Below are 22,806 nucleotides of genomic sequence, written 5' to 3' on the forward strand. Positions count from 1 at the left end.
GGGGTTAATTAGGTTAGGGATGAATTAATTTGTAACAATTTCCGTTATTTGACAGGCATCAATACTATATTATATTACTTGCATTCCTGACATCAGCCAACTGCCCTGACCCAGTCAGAACCAATTTGGGAAAATCTTAGATCAAATGAATATTTTATTATTGATTTTATACTGTCGTATTTTACAATCAGATTTGGTCATAAAGGACTATAATGAATTGAAGTGTTATTTTATAAAACCACACCACTGATTAATGGAAATCAGGTTTTCTGCCATGAATAGAAAATTCACCATCTTCTTTCTGAGATGAGATATAATGATATAATTTTGAGTTTAAATAACAACTATTAAGGAAGTTATTTTTCTATGCAACCTCCTCATACTCTGACTTGATATTTTTTGTTGAGGATATGAGTGCAATTACAGTTTATATTGTCTAGCCCATCCACCTTCTTTCTAGCTGTTTTTACATCAGATCACTTTCAATGGAGTGTCAGGTTTTCATAGAAATCTCTCCATGTAACCCCTGCCTCATTCATGTGCCCAGAAATCACAGGAAAGCTACTAGTTTGCATACAAAAGTTGAGGTGTCAGCCAAGCTCAATGGAAAAAAAATGCCCAATAATGAAATATAGCACTAAATTTATTTTATTTATAAGCAGGGGTCTCCATTCCTCTGTGATATGGAAATTTTGATTGAGGAGAGGTTAAGCAGAATCTATTTATATCATGAAAAAAGAAACCAAAATAATAGCTATAAAAATGGTTGAGGTAGTTATAAAATATACAATCGTTTACATTTTTTAAAAATTGTTTTTTTTCCAGTTAGAATCATACACTTACCCTCCACCTGAGAAATAATAAATGTTGAGAGACTATTTCAAAAGACTAATTACCAACTGATTTTAGTACTCTGGATATTGAATATACATGTATTGGAACCAGGAAAGGGAAGGGGAATATCAAAATTGAGAGAGAAGGATAAAAAGACAAACCAACGCAACAGCAATACTTAGAAAACTATATAGTATAAACTAACTGTACAACTCATGGGGTGGGAGGGAATAGGGAGGAGGAAGGCAGGGAAAAAATGAGGGAGGAGGTAACAAGTTGGATAAGAAATGTACTCATTGCCTTACATATGCAGCTGTAACGCCTCTGTACTTCACTTTGACAATAAAGGTGGAAAAAAAGACTAATTACCTAGTACTAGCCACATTTCTTATACTTATCATATTTTATTCAGTATATCTTCCTCATAATCATGCTTTCATTGAAATTATTGACCTTTAATATTTCTATACCTCATTCATCACTTACTCTTTCTGCCAGATGTCTTTCTCTAGTTTTGAGAACAAAGACAAATTTCTGAATTTTTATTCACAATTTTTATTTCTCCTTCCACTACATTCTTCTAGCCAGTGATATTTTAAGGAGAAAGGCTCAGAATGTGAGAAGATTGGAGGAGAGTCTTAGAAAGAAGTCAACAGAGACATGGATACTAGGTATTACAATTGAACACATAAACTTACACCACATATATGTTCTGTGTATGTCTTGCTGTTACTTCATTTTGATAAACATTACTTTCAATTTCACATTAGACTCTGGTAAGTAATCAAATATTCGAAGATATTTATGATAGGATTTGTCTTCTCAATGAATGTGCAGTGTAGAGCCAATAGCCAACAGAGATAATGAAAATACAGAATACTAAATATACACATAAGTGTTAAAATTACAGTGGGCTGGGCACATAGGAAGAGGCCAGGCAATCAGAATGGATGGAGATTAAACATAATAACGTTACCTATTAAGAAAAAACAGGACAAAGTATAAATGTAGTCCTGTACTGTGAGGAGAGAAACTTGAGCAAAAACAAGAGTCTCAAATGGCCAAAACTGATTCCAGGGTACATTAAAATACCTTTGTTCACTTTCAAATCCAAGCTTTCATGCAAATTAAAGGCTATTAGTTGCTTTCAGGAGAATCACTTTGTATGACATCCTACATTTAATATACTTCCTATAAATATTTGTGAAAAAGAATTTAAAATATTTTATCCAATAATGATGCATACATACCTATATTCCAAGTTATTCAGTTGTTATAAAATTGTGTATTTAAATAATAGTTGCAATTCAAAATGGACTGAATTCTGGCCATGAGAAAATTTCTCACATTGAAAACAATGTATATTTCTAAGCAGAGTGAATCATTTGTTTCATTCCTAGTGACATATTGTTAATCAGATTAGTAATGTTTGGAAGGCAAGCATAAGTACATGCACATTGGACAGAAGTAGAAAATAGCAATAAAATAATGGGGAATCCAGATGAAAGTGCCAGTTCCCTGCTGTCCTCATCCTGTGATGCCTAGGCTTCACTGCATCTGGTTCTGCAAGCCTTTCAGTGGACTCCAGCTGTGGTCAGAATAGTGTTCATCTTGTGCTATTCCCTTGGGTCCCAAAGGTGTTTAATTTTCACGTTGTAGTTCACACAGAGGAATAGAAAAATCAGCAAATGAAAGAGGAACTTGAGATAAGAAACCAAAGGTGACTGCAGGGATTTATCTTTGCTTTAGGGGAAACATATTCTCCAATATCATCACTGAAGCATTTTGTAACATGCTCTACTCTAGGGAGACCAATGCTAAATAGATAAAGTCTGTTTTCAGATACAGGATTTCTAAATAAAATAATTCCATGAACTTTTATTGAGACATGTGGCTACATCACAAGGGATTTTCTTCTTCTTTCAACTTAACTATGGATGTATTGAAAGTCTTGATTAGCAATAATCAGACATTAGGTAACTGTCAATGTATATAAATCTACATTGTCATAAGTATATATCAGTGTATTAGCTGAACTATCATAGATTCAAGAGAGAACTCAAATAGTATAATTCTTAGAAAGACAAAGTAAAAGTGTGACAGAATACCAATAAATATGTACTTGAAATGGTGGCTAGAGACCATGGGAAAGGAGGAAAATGAAGAGAAGAGGGAGATGATGCAGATACGAATTCAATGTATAGTCTAAAAAATTAAGAAAAACAAGGGAAGGGTGGTTTAGGGAGGAATGGGTAATAACATTGAAAGGGGTAATGTTGATCAAGATGTATTGGATTCACAAACTGTTTTGATAAATGGCAACTCCTACAACTACTTGAATATTTCTCATGACTAAAAAATTTACGTTTGCAGCATTCAAAAATGTTACTATTAACTAAACGTTCATAGACAAGTTAGTATGATCTGAATAATTGCTATATATTTATCTATAAAGTAAAAATCTAAAAATTATTTCTAAAACAGAATCAATATCCTCTCAGGTATTTAAAAATCAGTCATATCTATAAGAAGGTATAGAAAAAGGAAGGCTAGATAATATAAATTATTGGGGCGGGGGGGAAGGTGTCAGCTTGTCTTCTTTCTACTTCTTCCTACTTCTCCACTGGGAAATTCTTGTCACTGTCATCTGATGTGTTTCCCAGACTTCATTCTACCCACATGTGTGTATGGAGTCAAATATTATCAAAAGCATATGTATTGCAGGTTAAACTGATCCAGAAGCAATTTGTTAGCTTTTCTTATAATTTTATGCTGACAGTATAACGTTAGTAGCAGGTGAGATTGTGAGAGATCTGGTGTCAAGCCTACCTGGGATCTGGTTGAATTTATTTTGTTTTTAATTTTTATTTGTTTTTAATTTATTGTCAAGATGATGTACAGAGAGGTTACAGTTACATATGTAAGGTAGTGAGTACATTTCTTGTTGATTGTTGTGACCCTCGCCCTTGTTTTTCTCCCACTTCCCCTCCCACCCAATCCTCCCTGCAAGTTGTAAAGTTAATTTCCAACATAATTGTCTGTGAGTAGCTCTGTTGCATTGGTTTGCGCTTTGTCCTTTCTCTCTCCATTTTTTTTTGTTCCCCTATAACATTACTCAGCATAGCAATAATCAGGACTAAAACACAGGTCTTCTGCCTCCCAATTTCAGGCTACTCTTCCTCCTAAATGAAAGAATACATTTCAATGAAGAAGCTATGCCTACAGTTCAAGCCAAGTAATTTTTAAATTATTTATTTATTGTCAAAGTAATGTACAGAGGAGTTAGAGTTTCATACATAAGGCAATGAGTACATTTCTTATCAAACTTATTACCTCTTCCTTCATTTTTCTCCCACCTTTTCCCCTCCTGGGCTCCCTCCCCACCCAACCCAGAGTGGTACATTTGGTTTTACAGTATGTTGTCTTGTAAGTATTGCTGTTGCTTGGTTGGTCTTTTGCCCTTTGTCTTTCCATTTTCCCTAGTTCCAATAAACATTCGTACAATACCCAGTGTATCAAAATCAATTACAATGACATCAGGAGTAAAGCCTTGGGGAAGAAAGACAAAATAAAAAGGCATAATTTCATATGGTATGTTGAAAATAACAAGAACAAAGATACACCACTTATTTCCAAGTCTCGTAGTTAATTTTGCTTAGCATCTTTAGTCTCAAGAAATGTTTTGATTTCACTTGTTTTGATTTCTAGACTATGTATGTGGATAAAATACTTCCTGCAAGTATGTGCAGTCTTAAGAGCTCCATAGTAACTCTCCTCCTGAAAGTCTAAACAGCTTCTATCTTATTACCAAGTATGAACAAAAAGAATCATTGCTACTTTCCATAAATGAAAAGGAAAGTAACTTTATTTAAATATCATTTTATAAATGCTATGAAGGTTCTAGATGGAAGTTCACTAACCAATCTGAGATGGGGTACCAAGAGTTATGCTATTTAAATATTAAAACATATTGTTTCTCACAGTTTAAATCTATATGCAGTGGGACAAATTTATTACAGTCTTGGTAGCTGCAGTTGATGTAAGTCTAGCATTTTAGTAGAATTATGTAAATCATGGCACATATTACTCATATAAATCTGCATTATTGGAAAAGACTCGCAGGGAAGTAACTACACACACACACATAAACACACACACACACACACACACACACATACACACACACACTCTACACCAGGATCCAGGATACACTTAGCATACTCAAGAGTTTTTTGTATTTGACACCAAAGAATTATGCAAGTATCCACTGAGTCTTTGGAAATAATAGTAGGATCACCTAAAAGAGTCTGCCAATTACTGCCATATGTGAATGTGGTTTCTGTAATCTAGACACTTCGCCCCCAGGATTTTTACTAATTGCTCTATCCTTTTGCTTATCTTTAGCTGCCAGAAAATACATCAGATGGAGGAGACATTGGTCAGTGCCAACATGATAGGCATTAGGACAAAAGGTTGAAAGCTAAAAGGATCAGTATCATCTAACCAACTACTCTGGGCTAGCTGAGAAAGACTCAGAAAACAAAGGAATTGCAAGGGCATAAGCATTTTTAAAATGTAGTAAAAGAAGTCTTAATCCAGATGTGAGGCAAGATATCCAAGGAAGACATCCAAGTTTAGAAATGTTTGCTGGTGCATGTGGCAACCCCAGAAATAAAAGTTAAAAAGTGACCATATTAAGAGTTGGAAGAGCTAATGTAAATAAAGAACAGGAGGCTTTGAGCTACTATGTCAGGGGTAATCATATCAATTACCTCAGAGCAATCTATTCAACTTCAGTCCTTCAAATAAATATATGGATTTTAGGAGAAAGTAAAGATGGTAGTGAATTTTGTATGACCAGATGCATGGACAAATCAGCCAAGAACCAAGAATTTCTCTAATGTCTACTTTTAGTAACACTTTATATTGATATTAAACATCAAAGAATGAAAATATCATGAGGCACAAAATGATCATTGGAGTTCTTGAGAAATTGTGCAAAATAGGCTTGGAAAAGATGTAGTTTTTTTTCATATTTCTGTGAAATGTAAGCACAAATATGTTTGCACCAGAGAATGACAGTAGTATAATATTCCAGGGAGAAATAAATATTGCATCTCTGAAAGGAGAAAACTATGAAAAGGGAATGTATTTTAAAGTTGCCTGTATGTATTGACAACTCAGTGTCATGGATTTTAGAAGTAATTGTAAATGGTATTCAAACATCTAATTAGTTAGATAAGTATGTGTAAATATTGTTCAATTTTAATGTGAGACTTCCACTAACATTTAATACTCTAGAATTAAGTTAGGGTTAGAGTTCTTTTGTCCCCATTTATGGAGAATAAACTTGATTTCTGTAGACCCTTGGAAATTTGTTCAGTTACATAGTGGAAATGGGCAGTGCTAATATTTGTACGGAAAGTTTGAACCTGTGTTGCCAATCAGAGTAATATTTCCTTATAGCTTTATTAGCACTGAAATTTTAGTTTAAATAATTGCCCAAGAGGGATCATGCATTTTTTTATCTACCCATGAAGAATCTTTTTTCTACTTTGTCACAAATAGTGTATTAGCAACAGTAACAACAAATAAAAGAACCCACTTTTGTGTATTTATGATGACTCTGGAGCTTGAACTCGGGGCCTGGGTGCTATCTATGAGTTCTTTTGCTCAAGTCTAGCACTCTAATACTTGAGCCACAGCTCAAGTTCTGGTATTGGAAGTGGTTAGTTAGAGATGATAGTCTCACAGACTTTCTTGCCTGTGCTGGCTTTGAACAGTTATCCTCTGGTCTCAGCCTCCTGAGTAGTTAGACTAACAAGTGTGAGCCACCAGTACCTGGCCATAAAGTGACTTTGATAAAGGCCATACAGCATGTTATCTGGTTTTGGAGCCAACTATCTGGTTCATGTAGAAAAAAACAATTAGAATTCTAGTTTGATCACTGCCATATTCTAAAATTAATCATCCAACTCATAAAAGACACTTTGATTTTCTCATGTGACTGACTTCACAAATATTATTGCATTGTATATCAAAAACTATATATGACTTGATTGTGTTTGTCTGAACATTCATATTTGTGGTAACAAAACTTTGCTTGGTATCAATAAACAAAAGTATATATGACAAAAAAAACTGTGACATTTTTTCTCTCACATGAAAATAAAAGAAGCAGCATTTTCCCTTTCAGTACAAATATTGCAAATGTCACACAATTTACCATAACAAAAGTTCTGCCAGCATTTTTGTACCCAAACTATAACTCCTATTTACCACTTTTATATCCATGCTTTCCTGAAATCAGGAAATAAGAATGGCATCCAACTGCCCAACAAAATTTAGATGTAACTCTTTTCTTCAGAGATTGTATAAGTTTATTTCTGCCAGATTTATTGGGGTATAATGAATGAATAACATTACATATATTTGTGGTAAATATTATAATGGTATGTATGTACATCACATATGTATTTATATCATTATGTATGACATATTTATATATGACATACTTATATAGTTATACTCATATATGGCATACATATACATATATGACCTAAATAGAAGGCATATATATGCATATATATGGTGTGAAATAACCTCAATCACACAAACACATTTGTCACTTCTATAACTACCTGCTTTATGATGACAGTCTTCAGGCTTTTCCACCTTATTATTAGTACCTATCAATGTTATATACAAATGTACCTCAAATTGATGACTATAATAATTTCCCTGCATATGCCACATTATCTCTAATGTGGATTATTCAGCAGTCTCCCATCTGTTGCATTCCTCACTAGTTCATTGCACTTTCCCCATAGGAGCAAGAAGGAGCCTTTGAAATGTAAATCTGATTATAGTGTAGCTCATGCATGAAACCTTTCAATCACTTCCAGCAACACTTAATAAATTTAAAACCAACTTTTAATATCTAATTTCCCAGTTGCTCATGTTCTAATGGGTCTGTATGCCTCCCCAAATTAATTTGAGGCTCACATATCCTCTGTTCTATCTCCATTCTTTCTTCTTTTAATTTTATACCTTTTTAAACTTTTTCCTACCTCAAAGTCACATTCAAATACTTACCCTTCCAATCTTCTGTATTGTTGTTGCTGTTAGAATGTTATCTCCAGGATTCAATCGTTTGTACATACACAGAAAATGACAGCCCACATTTTAAGATTAGCAGGTGTAAAAATCACAAATATTACTACTCAATTGGAGATTTATGTACCCCTTGCTTTTTCTAATTTAAGTTAAAATATTTATTTTGGAGGCTTCTTTAATTAATATAGTTAGCGTTTATTTTATGTCATTGAACTACTTGCTTGAATTCCAAGATTTTATTGAAGAAATATTCAGAAGAAACAAGAGTCTTGTTTATAATTTCAAACAGCACATGCTTATTTTCCATTAAATAGTGTTACATGATATCTGTAGGTTACTTAAGTTATACATTTCTAGACACAGCACTAAATGGCATGCATATATATGTTTCAAAATGTGTTTATGTTCTTCCTCCTATTTCATTTTAAATTTCATGATTGATTTTTCTAAGAGTAATTGTGTTTAGGAATAGTCTATGTTTTGCTGAACCTAGTAATTGGACATAGGGCATATGATAATGGGGTGTTGCTGTGGAGAGATGGAAGATGCTTCTAGTCTTCCCTTAAAATTCAGTGGTTGCCTTACAGAAGCCCATCATGTGAATATTTGTCAGAGAAATAAAGACAAAGCTACCACGATGTATTCATGACCCATCTTTCATAATATAAGCACACACACACACACACACACACACACACACTCGAAAAGATTTACACAAGTGATAATTGATCCACCGTAAAGTAGAATTGTGATTTAAATGACAAGACCTCATGCACATTCTTATACAGACATATACATGGTCTAGTTATATGAATTTAGCATGAAGATACACTCACACTCTATCCTTCTTACAGTAGAAGCATTGTAGCAAATCTGAGGTTGTAGAAAATGAAAATTATCAGATATCTTTCTTGGTTTTTGTTTGTTTTTTTAAATTTTTGACTCTGTCTGTCCTGGGGATTAAACTCAGGACCATGGTGCTGATACTGAGGTTTTTGTTATTGTTTATTTGTTTGTTTTGTTCAAGGCTAGCACTCTACCACTTGAGCCTCAGCAGAATTTCTGGTTTTCTGGTGGTTACTTGGAGATAATAGTCTAATGGAGATTAACTGGAGATAAGAGTCTCCAGTGTTTTCCTGCCCTTGGCTGGCTTTGCACCATCATCCTCAGATCTCAACCTCCAGACTAGGAAGAATAAAATCACAGGATATGGCACCTGGCCTGATACTTTCTACTATTGTACTTCTTCATTTCAATATGTCCCAGATCTTTGGAATACAAGAATGGAATTCACTTGCCAACAATAAGGGGCACAAGGTAGGAAATTTGGCCTAATGGTAGAACACTTGTCTCCCCTACATGAAGCCCTGGGTTCTATTCCTCAGCACCACATATATAGAAAAGGCCAGAAGTGGCGCTGTAGCTCAAGTGGTAGAGTGCAGGCCTTGGGCAAAAAGAAGCCAGGGACAGTGCCCAGAGTTCAAGGCCCAGGACTGGTAAAAGAAAAGAAAAAGAAATCAATAAGTGGAACATTTTTTCCTTTTATATTATTTTCTTGTAGTTCTAGTCTTTCATATGTTTAGTGTTCTCCTCTTATATGACTTTAACCTTTGTATCCTTTTCATTATAGTACATTCTCAAATTAAGTTATAGGATGATATAATCATGACTATAAAGAGAACTATCTTCATCTCTATGCCACTTTAAACAATTTGAATGCACTCAAAGTGCATCACAATCAACACTTGTCCAAGACAGTCATTTAATTGTTTGAAAAGTTTCTTTGCATCTTAATTAGAAAAGGAAGCTTTTGTTTTATATTTCTAGCAGACAATTTTGAAATGTATAAATTTTAACTCCTCTACCCCCGCCCCCCCAAACAAACCCTGGTGTTCCACAGTTCAATACCATGAGATTTCATATGTACCATAATAGCATTTCAGTCATTTTACTAATGACAAGAATTAAAAATCAATAGTAACTTTGTGGGATTCAGTTTGAATTAAGGTAAAATTGAAAGTTGGATAGTTATTTCTTTAGAATAAGAATTGACAATTTAAATTTTAAAAAAACACCTCATCTTAAGAATAATGATAAGTTAAGGATTTCTACTAAATTATGAAGATGTTATCTTTCATCCAATCTCCAGATGGTCACCTTCTTTGAAAAGCAGATAATTAACAATCTAACAAAGACAGCAAGTATTTCTGCATGTGTCTTAGTCTTCATATAACTTTGTCTATACTTCAAGTTACATCATTCATAGTTTTTTTTTCTTTTAAATCCTGGATTTAAAACGTTGTTCTGTTTTCTCTGTAAGTTTTTACAACTAGAGATAAATCATTTGAGGCAAAATGTGAAAAATTCAAATTAGTGTCCATAATTTCTTCCTTTTTTGCACTTTTTTATGAAAAAGGCTAGGAAAAAATGAGTGAACCGGAGCAAATGCTAGTAAAACTATAATCTGTGTATGTTTGTGCATCTGAATATGTGTGTAAACAGCCTCAAGTGAAGAAATTATGTCCAGAGTTTAGCTGCACAAAGCATGCATATTTAGTTAGATACTTCAGATTTTCATGACAGATACCCACAGCTGAAATCACACACACACACACACACACACACACACACACACACACACACACACATACACATCAACTAAAATGTTGGATTTTAATTGTTTATATGCAGTAACTTTGCCTCTAAGACCTCTAATTTTCCATCATTAGATAAACGCAATATCCATTTCCGAATTAAAAAATTCAGATCAATAACATTTATATCTATCTCTATATATAATTTGCACGATTTTTCTGCAACAAACATTAGGAAAATGTATAGTATTAACATAATTTATTCACAAAAAATAACTATGTTATTCATTTAACTACTTTTCAAGTTTAAGTAATTGCATCTCTTCTAATTTTATAGTATGATAATTGTCATTGAGAGCATGTCTTTGCATAGATGAAAATACATAAGATTATGCTGTTCTTTGTATATTTGTATACAATAAGCCCTTTGGAAATCAGAGCATTTAAGATTTTCAGACACTTCTATCTCAAAGTTTACTCTATATTATTGGATTTTCCAAAATTTGATTAATGATATTAGTTCTGTCTTTCTAAAGTTAAATTATAAAGATGAGCATATTATTCTTTACCCATCTCCATGCTCTAGTGATGATTTAAGAATGGAGAGAGGGAAGCTTAGCCAAAGAAGTGAGTTTTACATACAGAAGTGACTTACCTTCTCCAAGAACCCTGGTAGTAATAATTTCCTGGCACTTTCCAGTTATGCTATGGTATAAAGGAAATTTTTCTGACTACTCGGAAAAGTTCTTCAAGGATTTTTGTTGTTGTTGTTGTTAATTTTAAATCAATCCTGAGTATAGCCCTGGGTCCTAGGCATTTTGATATTCATTTTTACATCTCATAAGAATGATCTCTTCCCTCTTCTCTCCTTCCCTCATCTCTCCTTCCCTTGCCTCTATTCCCTTCCTCTTTACTCTCCTTTCTTTTCCACATCCTTTCATCATCTACTCATTATGTACTACTTATTTCCATCAATATATACCATGCTATTCATGTTGATAATAAAGAATTTAAATCTCTGTAGGTGCCACTCTGAGGCTCTCGAGTTCTTTGAATGTGGCCAGTAGAAAAATTTCCAAACAACAAAATTTAGGACCAGAGTATCTAAGTATTCTCTTCATGGTAAATGTGCACTATTGCACTGTTATTGTCTTGCTAAATCTGATGGGACACCACCCACCACACAGAAAGGTTTTGTTACTATGCTATCTTTAAGCCACACCAGATTGTGATTGATTGTGTTGTGTTAGTGGTGTGGTGGCATTTTGCCTTGGGGCTCTTTCATTGAACAGAAGAAGGAACACAAGAAGGAAACACTTGATCATTTTGTAAATTCTGCACATTGCAGGCTGGGTCTAATGACTGAACATAGCCACTTCCAGTGTATTGAAAAGCCTGAGCCTTGCCTCAAAGCCTTGTACCTCTATTCAGATGGCGAAGAATAGAGTTCCTGTAAGATTGTGGAGTTAAGCTCATTTTTGGAATAAACAGTTGCTTTGACCTTGTACAGGGAAATAAACCCTGTCAGTTTTGGAATTCCAAGACCAGGAAATCATCTGTTTAGCTAGTGCTGATTCTGGTCATTACTTTGTGTTTATGGCTGGGAATTGGCCATATAGCCCTGTGTTTAGGAGCTAAGTTCTGAATGCTTAAAAGAACCCTATTTACCAACAGCTTTATTTTTTTTAATTTAAAGTTAATTCAAATTGAAATGAGCCTTTTAACCCTTAATTAGGAACATGTTTCTTCTAAAAGTCAACCACATTAGTCAACTGGAGACAAAATTCACTTTGCAATTGAAAGGCTGTCTACTCTCTTTCAACAGTAGCCACCACAGTTTACTAATAGCATTTGTTTTCCTTTCACTATGGAAACTTTATCCATTCCCTGTATCAGTAGCTAAAACCCATCAATTACAACCTGGGAGAAAAGTGTGCTGCTACTTACTTTGGAAGGAAGCCAAGATTCTATCCTGGATCGCTTCCATAATTATTATTCACTGTAGAAGTCATATTCCTCATTCTCCTTGTTTCATACTTTCCTTTATTATTTTCCAGAGTTGTCAATGTGTTTGTTACTTTACCCCCACTCTCAATCCCCCTCTGCCAAAAATGGCTCACAGTTTAGTTCCGGCTTTATTGTTTCCCATTTATAAAGATAGAATCAGCAAGCTCCAAAAATATCTTTAATTCATCACCTACCAATTGGTGTTATTTTGGCTTCCGCCTATTATTGTATTGAAAATTTTTTAGTGTTTTTTAATGTGAGATGAAAGTTTTTCAGGGACCTTGTCCTATTTGTTCTATAGTGACTTATCTTGTGGGTTTTCATTAAGTTTGAGAGTTTGTTCAATAATTGAGCAATCATACTCTCACTAATTCTGCACAATTTTTTTTAAAAAAAACATGAAATTATGAAAACAGGCAAATAAATCCTTAGTCCAAACTAACATCAAGAAATTGCATTCTTTTGAGTTCTATTTTCTTTGCTGTTTAAAGAGTATAAACTCATGTATCATCTTATATTTTTGTAATTAAAGTAATTAGTGTCAACATTTTGATTCATGTTCATAAGATTTGATTTTATATCTTTTGATTCCCATATGATACTCAAGATTCAAATGGTTTTGTTGTATCTACAATGTACAACTTTGGTAGAGTACCATCAAGAATAATTTCACAAAGTTATTTGTAAACTAGATTTTTCTCTTTCTAATTAAGAATCAATAGCACAAGGATATTTTATGATGGAATTTATATAATTGAGGACAGTCTACTTAGGATCTACATTATGACCCCCACCCCCATACCACTCTTGGGTTGATTTCTAGAGGAGATTAATCAAAATTAAAGAAAAAATAGAGCACCCCATTTCTATCAGAGTACTATTTACATATCTAAATTGTAGAATTAGCCTGGGTGCCCAACAATCCATGATAAAGAATATGTGAAAATGTGATGTGGGTGAGTGTGTGTGTGGTTTGGTGTGTGTGTGCATGTGTTTGTGTGTGTAGAAAAATGGATGGAGGTGAAAATAATCAATTTTTACAATAAGCCTCAAATCTTAGCCTCTTGAGCAGCTAAGATTACAAAAATGAACCACCAGCACTCAGATTCTGATAGAGTTTATGTAAGAAGGGTGTGTGTGTGTGTGTGTGTGTGTGTGTGTGTATGTGTGTGTTTGTGACAGAGAGACAGAGAGAAAGACACAGTGATCTTTAGGGGTGATAACACATTGAGGAAGACAACATTTTAATATTATGGATTTATTTGTTTGGAAATCAGTTTATTTTTCAATCCCTTCAATGACAAAAACTATCCAATCCTTGAATATTTCCTTCTTGAGCACAGAAAAACACTAAAAATCTGTCATTGTGTTTCCAAATGGATATTTTTAGTTCAAGAAAGAATGTCACTGCCTTTCCTGTTAAATATATAGTTTTATATTTTTGATCGTTAATTTTAATTCTTACAGAATATAAAGTTTTTTTCCCCTCCTATTTAGAAAGTTTAAGAAGTCCTACAATTCTGGACATGTGAAAAATTTTGCATTTTATAGTGTCTGTCCTGAAGATAATATTGAGGCAACTTAGTCAAAACCAGTTATACCTCAGGCAAGACAGTAGGAGTCTTTAGAGGACCAGTAGTTGCATGCTAGTCATATAACTAAGGAGCCCATCACCTGCTTAGTGGTAGACACTGCTAGATATGGTGCATACAAAATTGATTGGAAAGAACTCCCATCAGTGAACTGCTTGGGATCTGAGCTAGCAATGCATAGTTACTGAAAATAGCCAGGATTTATTTATAGAAGAGGGAGTCACTAAGCCATCAGCCACATTAAAGTTTGCAGATGCAAACTTTAGGAGTTCAAGATAGCATCTATTTAGTATAAAGATAAGATTAGAACTTGCATTTTTATAACACTCCATGACTTCTCTCACATGCAGGAAATTAGATGAAGTACTTGGATAAAAGGAAAAAAAATCAAGGACCAGTTTATGAAGATAAAAACCATATGAGATTCCAAAATCATCATGTTCAATTCCTAGGAAATACATCATAATAGCAAATAGGATTTGAGAGTGTGCTATCTCACTTTTTTTAATGGTTATTAATTTAAACCTATGGATTATGCCTTATTGATTTATCAACATAAAATTAAAGATATAAGATTACCAAACTTTGGTTAAAAGCCCATCTTTTATACTTGAAAACCTCGCAGCTTCAGAGATGTAAATCAGAATTCTTTAATTTTTCCAGTAAGGTTTGAATACATGTGTACTGTATTCAATTTAGTTAAGTATTATTTTAGTAGCATATACAAAGTGGGAAACCTGAACTTTTAAATTCTTTCTTAGCACTTTATCCTAAGATGTGTTAGTAATTTGCTGTAGGTAGGAAAATAAAATCATGTTTATCAAGAGCAACTTGCTCTATTTTTAAAATTAGAAGTAAAAAATAGTCTCTTCTTTCAACTATATTTCTAGATTTCTTTATTTTAAGCATATTTCTTTTTTATATTTCTCTTTTAACTCTCCAGGTTGTAAAATAAGTACATTCTACCCTGAAAACACAACTGTTTGATTAAGTAAATGCATGTGAAACTCAAATTAAAATATCTAAAAAAAACCCTAAAATGTTATTATAGTCTTTCATAGTTTGGTGTTTGGCGTGTGAATTAGTGGTTGAAGCCTATTAGCCGGCTACTAAATATCACAAGATACAAGTCTATCTTTAAGTTTGTGTCTGCTTAACTTTCTAACCTTCATTCCGCTGGGTATAAAACATACATACTGGCCAATGTGATTTCTCAGGATCTTTTTAGCTCTGTTGTGGCTGCTAGTCTTCCTAATTAGAATTTTCTGTCTGGTTGTAGCACTTAAAAATATTTTCGACTACAAATGAAAGCACACATAGTCAAAATGTCTTAAGCAAAAATATATTCCTGAGGCAAGAAACTTTGAGTCTGCTTGGCATGGAAATCATTGTCCTTTTCAAACTGCTATGATTTCAGCCACTCTGTTTATAATCAGGCTAGAGTCATTTAGTGTGACCTTAGATGTATGCGTCCATAAGAAAAGAAAAAGATATGCTGATGACATACATTACAGCTTCCTTCTATTTTTTTCAGCCATAATTTTGGATATTGATTTCTAGATAAGTAGGAGAGCACTTCTTGTGTACAGTATTGAACCAACACAATTCCAATAACTACCAGGAACCAAGGTTTTGATATTGGGTAAATAATCAATAGTGGTAGCCACATTTCTTCAGATAACAGTATGCGTTTTCATATTCATCTATTTGTACATTTAATTCACATTCTTGTGGCATCTTCTACTGTCTTCATGATCTATTTCAAACGGCACTCCTTTGGGATCCTGTTCCAGTCCCCACTAAGAATAGTATGTCTCTTCAACATAGCCCCTTAAATGTCTCTTTCCTGTTTCTGTTTCAAAAGCTCTTTTTTGTTATGAAGAAAATTATTATTTTTAATTATACACAAACATTTTCTAATATTACTAGGATTTGAACCCAGGATCTCTCACTTATAAGTGAAGTGGTCTACCACTTGAGCCATGCCTTCTCTCTGTTTTCTTTAAATGATTTGACATTGTCACAGTGATTTTTTTTTCACACAGTTTTGCACAGAGTAGCCTTATTCTACTTATTCCTTCCTAAACTAGGATAACAGGATTATATAACCATGCTTTGTTTACTGCTTCTGTTGAGGTCCAGAAAACTTTTTGTCTGTGTTGGCCTCAAATGAATTCTCCAAATCGGTACTCTGGAGTAACTGAGCTTATATGTCTGAGATTATTGAAATCTGAATTAGATATTACCTTGACTAAAGTAGAACTAACAAAATAGTTATTAAACTATCTCAACATAGTTCTAACTAACTTTATCATCATTTCTAAAGTTACTTATCATATTTTAATAAACTATAGTTAGTAGTTTGGCTCAACATTTTTTTCTCTCTTTTATCTTTCTTTTTTTTCTTCTTTCCTTTCTTTATTCCCTTCTTTCTTTCTTTTATTTTTTTCCTTCTTTTTCTTTTTCTTTGTGCAGGATCTGAGGCTTGATCAGAAGTCTTCAAGCTCTTACTGAGCTTTCTTGCTCTATCACGTGAACCACACCTTCAGTTTGGTATTTGTTTGTTAATTTATGATTAGAGTCTCAAAAATTTTTGCCTGTTCTGGATTCAATTCTTCCCCTAAATCCTTTTCAACTTCCATCTCATGAGTACCAAGCCATACGCCACTGATACCTGGCATAATATTCTCACCTTGTTGATTTATTAAAAATATCTAATATCAGCACTACAAAAAAATCCTGCAAAGCCAAAAAGTGGTTATGGCATTCTCTTAGTCTTTTATTAAAACTATCGCATAGCCCTCTGTAATATGAACAAACACAAATGAGTGCTTAGTGAATATCTTTGCACTGATTTTTTAAACTGCAGTTATTTCAACAATACTATGTAGGCAAAATTTATAAGCATACACAATAACACATACATCAGAGCACTTCGTTTTCTATAGATATAGCTTTGCCCTCTTGAAAAATAAGATAAAAGGCACTTAGAGTATGAATGAAATTAAAAGCAAAAGTGCATAGTTTATTCATATACTTTACATCCTTCCCCCCATGGCAATATGAAATGAGGTAGGAGTAGGAGTTTCTGACCAATGTGTAAGAACAAAGCAAAAACATTTAGAATCCTAATCTTAATCTACATTTGATTGGGCAGTAGAATTTATTCAAGTGGATCTCAATGTGACACCGACGGTTGTTCAGTTCTCTCTCCCTTTCTCTCTTTGATTCCTTAGCTATTTACATTCATTAAAAACTACATTTATTTCTCTTTTTAAATAAGGAAACTTATCTGCAGTTTCCTTCCTCAAGCTGTGCCTCGCTCATGATCCTGCACTGGCTGCCTGAATGGCTTTGTTCAATTCTCTTGCAGCAACAATTTTTATTAGGAACCTGAAAACATTGAGTCTAGATTGGTGATGACCATCATTTTATGTCATTCTAGTGGTCAATTTTACCAATGCCATTTCCATGTTTTATTTCTAGAAGTGTTTTGCAAGTCGCTATTCTAATATGTGTGTAATGTGTTTCCTTTCAGAAATTCATTTAGTGATTACAAATATTAAGATTGTCACTTAGTTCTTTTATAATTAAAAAAAAAACACCTTATTTCCAATATGTAATGAAGTTGGTGAAAAAAAGTTCTGGAAACCAGTGACAAACTATAGTGAATACTTTCTGTATAAATATTAACCTTTGTCACTGAAATATGAATCTGAGTTTCATAAATTTCAGCAATTATTGGCTTCCAAAATGAAATCTAAAAATCAAATCCTAAATTATTAATGTGGAAATTTCTTTTTAGGATTACTCATTACTACTTTAGCTCCCGATATTGTACAAAAATGAATTAAATGAAAGAGCTCAGCATTTTACTTTTCCTTTTGGAGTGATTTATATGAGAACAGATGCTTACTAGAGAGATCAATGACAAGATAAAAATCAATGTCTGATAAAACTCGCTCACTGAGTTTACTGAGAACATGTTATGCAAAAACATGGCCAGAAAAAAAAAACATGCAGAAGATGAGCTCTCAAACTATTTCCAATATGGATAGGGAATATATTTAAATCTTTATTGTAAGCTATTATGACAAAAGGTAAGAAATACTTTGTAAACAATCAAACATGTGAATCATCTATCAAGAACTTTAAAATATATACAAAGCCATGATGTTTCCCTCTTTACTTGATTATACTTTGCAGGACAAAGCTGTGTACTCATAGAATCGTTAGGAAACTAGTCAATAAGCAATATTCTGCCCACTGCAGGGTAGAGAGTACCCACATTGCATCATGTTTTAAAAAGGGAATGAAAACAAACAAACAAACAAAAAGGCTGAGGGCAAGAAATGACTGCATAGCAACATGGTTTCACTTTATTTTTTCCACAAATAGTCCAATGCCAAGCAAAGCTGTCAAAACACAAGTTGGAAATTTCATCATACTGTAGTGCCAAAATAATCTAAATAGTGTATGTGCATGTGTGTGTGTGTGTGTGTGTGTGTGTGTGTGTGTGTGTGTGTGTGTGTGTTGGGAGAGGTCCTTAACATTTGGTACAAATTGAAATGTATATGGGGAGAATGATAGTTGGTCCTATTATTTGCTTCTGTAAATTCTGGGAGAAAACAAATTGATTTTGATTCATAAGGCATTCCTCCTGAAATCAGTTTTATTTGTTTTCTATATACACCTACTAGATTATCTTCAGAAACTTAAAATGATCCCTTTTGTTTGTAGCTTGTCGACCAGGCTTCTACAAGGCTTTGGATGGTAACACGAAATGTGCCAAATGTCCACCTCACAGTTCTACCTATGAAGATGGTTCAGTGCACTGCAGGTGTGAGAATAATTACTTCCGAGCAGACAAAGACCCTCCATCCATGGCTTGTACCCGTGAGTAGTTCTGCTGCAACCCATGCTTCTACATTTGGTTTGGTTTATTTCCTTGTTTCCTGTGCTGGATTTTGTTGGTATTGCTTAGTTTTGCTTTTTTTCCCCCTTTGGTTTCTGTGTGTATATGTATTTTAAGCATTTATCCATTTCCTTTCCTTATCCACGTGCAATTGAAAGCTTCCTCTGCTTCCCTTTTCATGCTTTGCTCATCCCAAATGCAACATCGATCACACAAAATGAATTGTTGTTTAGAAGGACTTCCTGCAATGCAACCCTGAGAAAAAGAACATTTCTGTACCTTCTTTAAGTATCTTGCAATACATTTGACAGGGTGGGGAGGTTATAGACAGTGAATTTATGTTCTTACATTTCTATTGCCTCTTATTATCTCTTGGTTATAGGTCACAGGGAGAAAATGATTAAGATTTATAAAAGCAATACCGAAGTTTTCTTAACTATTCACATGGGTATTGAATTTAGTGGTGAGTTCCTTTGTTGGACAATCCTCAACCAGGACACAAAACTCCCCCATTGATATTTCAGGGAGGACAGGGGTCTTGAGTGCATGTGTCTATAATCTCATGGTTCCTCTAAGGATGAATTAAAAGTAGATAATAAAGACAGAATGGTTATTTACCTCTTTCAGTTCCATTGTAAATTATCATTTGCCCTTGTAGTGGAAAGCAGAAGTGAAGCTCATTAATCTTTGTTGAACTACTTTGCAGGACCTCCATCTGCACCAAGAAATGTTATCTCTAATATAAACGAGACCTCCGTTATCTTGGACTGGAGCTGGCCTCTGGACACAGGAGGCCGGAAAGATGTTACTTTCAACATCGTGTGTAAGAAATGTGGGTGGAATGTGAAGGAGTGTGAGCCATGCAGCCCAAATGTTCACTTCCTCCCTCGACAGTTTGGACTCACCAACACCACGGTGACAGTGACAGACCTCCTGGCACACACCAACTACACCTTTGAAATTGATGCTATTAATGGGGTTTCAGAGCTGAGCTCCCCACCAAGACAGTTTGCTGCAGTGAGCATCACAACTAATCAGGCTGGTGAGTACACCTTTCCAGTTGTTTCTAGTTCCTGTATGCCACATCCAACTCATCAATGTTTGGGCAACAAGTATATGGCAAAGTGATGGAGTGAAAATATTCCAATGAACCCTTGGCTTTTTCCTACTATTATGCTTTGTCAATTATATCATGTCAAATGAATAACTCAATTTTTCAGATGAGAATAAACTATCTACCTATGTTCTCACTTTGGGATGACAACCAGATTATTTTACATTGTCTTTTAGTCATGTAAACTTTATTTGTGGAGATTATGTGACCTAAACTAATATATATATATATATACATATATATGTGTGTGTATGTACACATATATATACATATATTATAGAAATAGTTTTTTTCTCATATATAGTACATATACTCTTCATTCTCATATATATGTATATATATATATACATATTCATATGTATTTAAAAAGCAGGTTCTTCCCATTTTTCCCAAAAGAAATTGGGGCTTTGAAGTAGTAGTTATGGAGTGACATTTTCAAATTGTGAAGAACTTACCAAGTTTCTGGTTGAGTTTTGCTTTAAAATGGAAGCTCATATGCTTTCAATGGGAGTCATCCTTTGCTTTGAAGTTAGGAGAATGTGCTGTTGTCTGTATAAAAAGGAGGAGCAGGGATTGGGAAAGTCTATCAGCTGGAAGAAGTATAGTAGCAGCAAATAATAGCTGAATCTGTCACCAGTAGTTTCATTTTCTTCGTTAACTCAGGAAAGTAAACTCAGATCCCAAGGATACACAAGACATGTCATTCAAGCTTGATATTCAATAGTATGCATTAGGAGAACCCTTGAAATTGTTAATTTTAAATATGTTTTGGTACTGGTAGTGCTAACAAATCCTTCAGATTAGAATAGAAATGTGTCTATACTGGATAATTTCTCAACTATGTTGTGTGGTGCCTGAGCTCAGTGTTTCATGTCTGCCTTCATCTGTGCCATAATGCAGCAACCAAGAAAGTAATCTTAGCACAATTGCAATCTCTAGAGTCATGTACAAGCACCCCCACTCCTTTGAGGGAACCCTACCTCTCCTATGTTAATGAAAACTATTTCCATCCCTGTCAGAATCTATGTTCAGGTATATTTGTGTGTGTTATGTGTGTATGATTACATATATGTACAAATACATATACACTTAAATACGTATATGCACATGCATATAAATATATAAGAATATATATGCTTGTCTATCTATCTATCTATCTATCTGTCTGTCTTTCAGATTCTAAATTAATATACATACGTTGTTCCGCTTTATTTCTTGTCATATATTGATAACAATCATGTTGTTCAAAATTATCTTAATAGTCTTATGTAAACTTTCTTTGTGCAGAAGATGTGACTTAAATGAAGTAGCACTGGTTCCTTAATCTTATTTACTGATTTGTATTCCCCCACTTGAAGCTAGATCCCAGTGCCAAAAACATATGTTGTTTCTTTGCATCAGTAAATGATGTTGAACCTTTGTAACTAATGATATTTAAAATTCTGTATGAAGTTTATTTAATTGCCTTGAGTGAGAAAAATCACAAATACTCTAGTATTCTTGCTACCTATTGTATGATTATGGATGCTCATATCCACTGAACACAAGGATTCTAAGAAGTTGTAATGATGTGGTAAATTGTTTTTCTGAATTTTTATACTTTAAGCTGATTTATTACCTTGTTTAAAATGAAATCAACAATCTATGTAATAATTATCTCTTAAGTCAAACAAAATCATATAAAAACAAGCAAAACATCTTTATTTCTTATTCCCCTCTTGCTTTCTGGCAATACATTTATCAGGAAACTAATAGTTCCATGTACATATAGTGAATGAATCTAGGTAAATTTGGCAGCCAAGATCAGGGCAAGACCTTAAAAAATAAATGAGGTTGATGCTTTGGCCCTCCAACTTACAAATTGCTTTGGATGACAGATTCAGCAAAGATGATCTCAGTTGCTTTCCCTAGCCATACATATACTCATTTAGAAGAAAAATCATAAATTTGTCTACCATGTGTACCACTTGGTGTTTGACATATTTGTTTTGTTTTAAATGCCTGGGGAGATAGAAATATCTGTTCCATTTTCAGATCTTTAGGGTAAGATATCCAAACACCATTTTAAGCAATGCTATTTCCATTGGAACTGTTTCTTTGTTTTGCCTTATATTTGTTCTCATAAAGGTTAATGGACTGGTAACCTAAAAAATATATAAAAATAAAAATAACATCTCTACTACTAGAAGGCTATGGCCATGATAGATAGGATAGCACAGTGTTTAAATTCCTTCTAGTCTCTTTATCTCTGACATGGATATAAAGGGCAAATGTGAATGTGTCCTTTTAATTTAGTTTGTGAGATTGAGTTTGCTGATTCTTGTCTGGATTACACTGTAAAAGCTTTGTGATACCCACTTGATAAGGTGCCTTCTAAATTGTAAAGGATCAAGTGGTAAATTTGGATATTAGTTCTTAGCTCTCAAAGCTAGCACAGAAAAAAAGCATGGCTTCCATATGGAGATTATGTCCATTATTTCATAAGTCAGAGATGAAGGAAGAATTGTAAATTGCAAAACAAAAATCCTAAAAGTTATAACTTCTTTTAACTTGTTACTTTTTCTTTCTTAGAATAGGTACATTTACCTTGCAGTTTCAGGTGTAATCCACCTCCATTATTGAATCTGCTTTTTC

At 33.8% G+C, this 22,806-nt stretch overlaps 1 protein-coding gene across 2 annotated transcripts in view; it reads left to right on the plus strand.

Annotated features, from left to right (window-relative positions):
- Window positions 1-22,806, plus strand: part of Epha3 (EPH receptor A3) — a 288,619-nt gene that overhangs the window by 167,400 nt on the left and 98,413 nt on the right. For both annotated transcript variants that reach the window (XM_048346456.1, XM_048346457.1), the window contains exons 4-5: window positions 18,884-19,039; window positions 19,765-20,100. In XM_048346456.1, coding sequence (XP_048202413.1) covers window positions 18,884-19,039; window positions 19,765-20,100 — 492 coding nt within the window. The remainder of the gene's footprint in view (window positions 1-18,883; window positions 19,040-19,764; window positions 20,101-22,806) is intronic.

This window comes from Perognathus longimembris, chromosome 5 (genome assembly GCF_023159225.1).
Source record: "Perognathus longimembris pacificus isolate PPM17 chromosome 5, ASM2315922v1, whole genome shotgun sequence".
Classification (NCBI taxonomy): domain Eukaryota; kingdom Metazoa; phylum Chordata; class Mammalia; order Rodentia; family Heteromyidae; genus Perognathus; species Perognathus longimembris.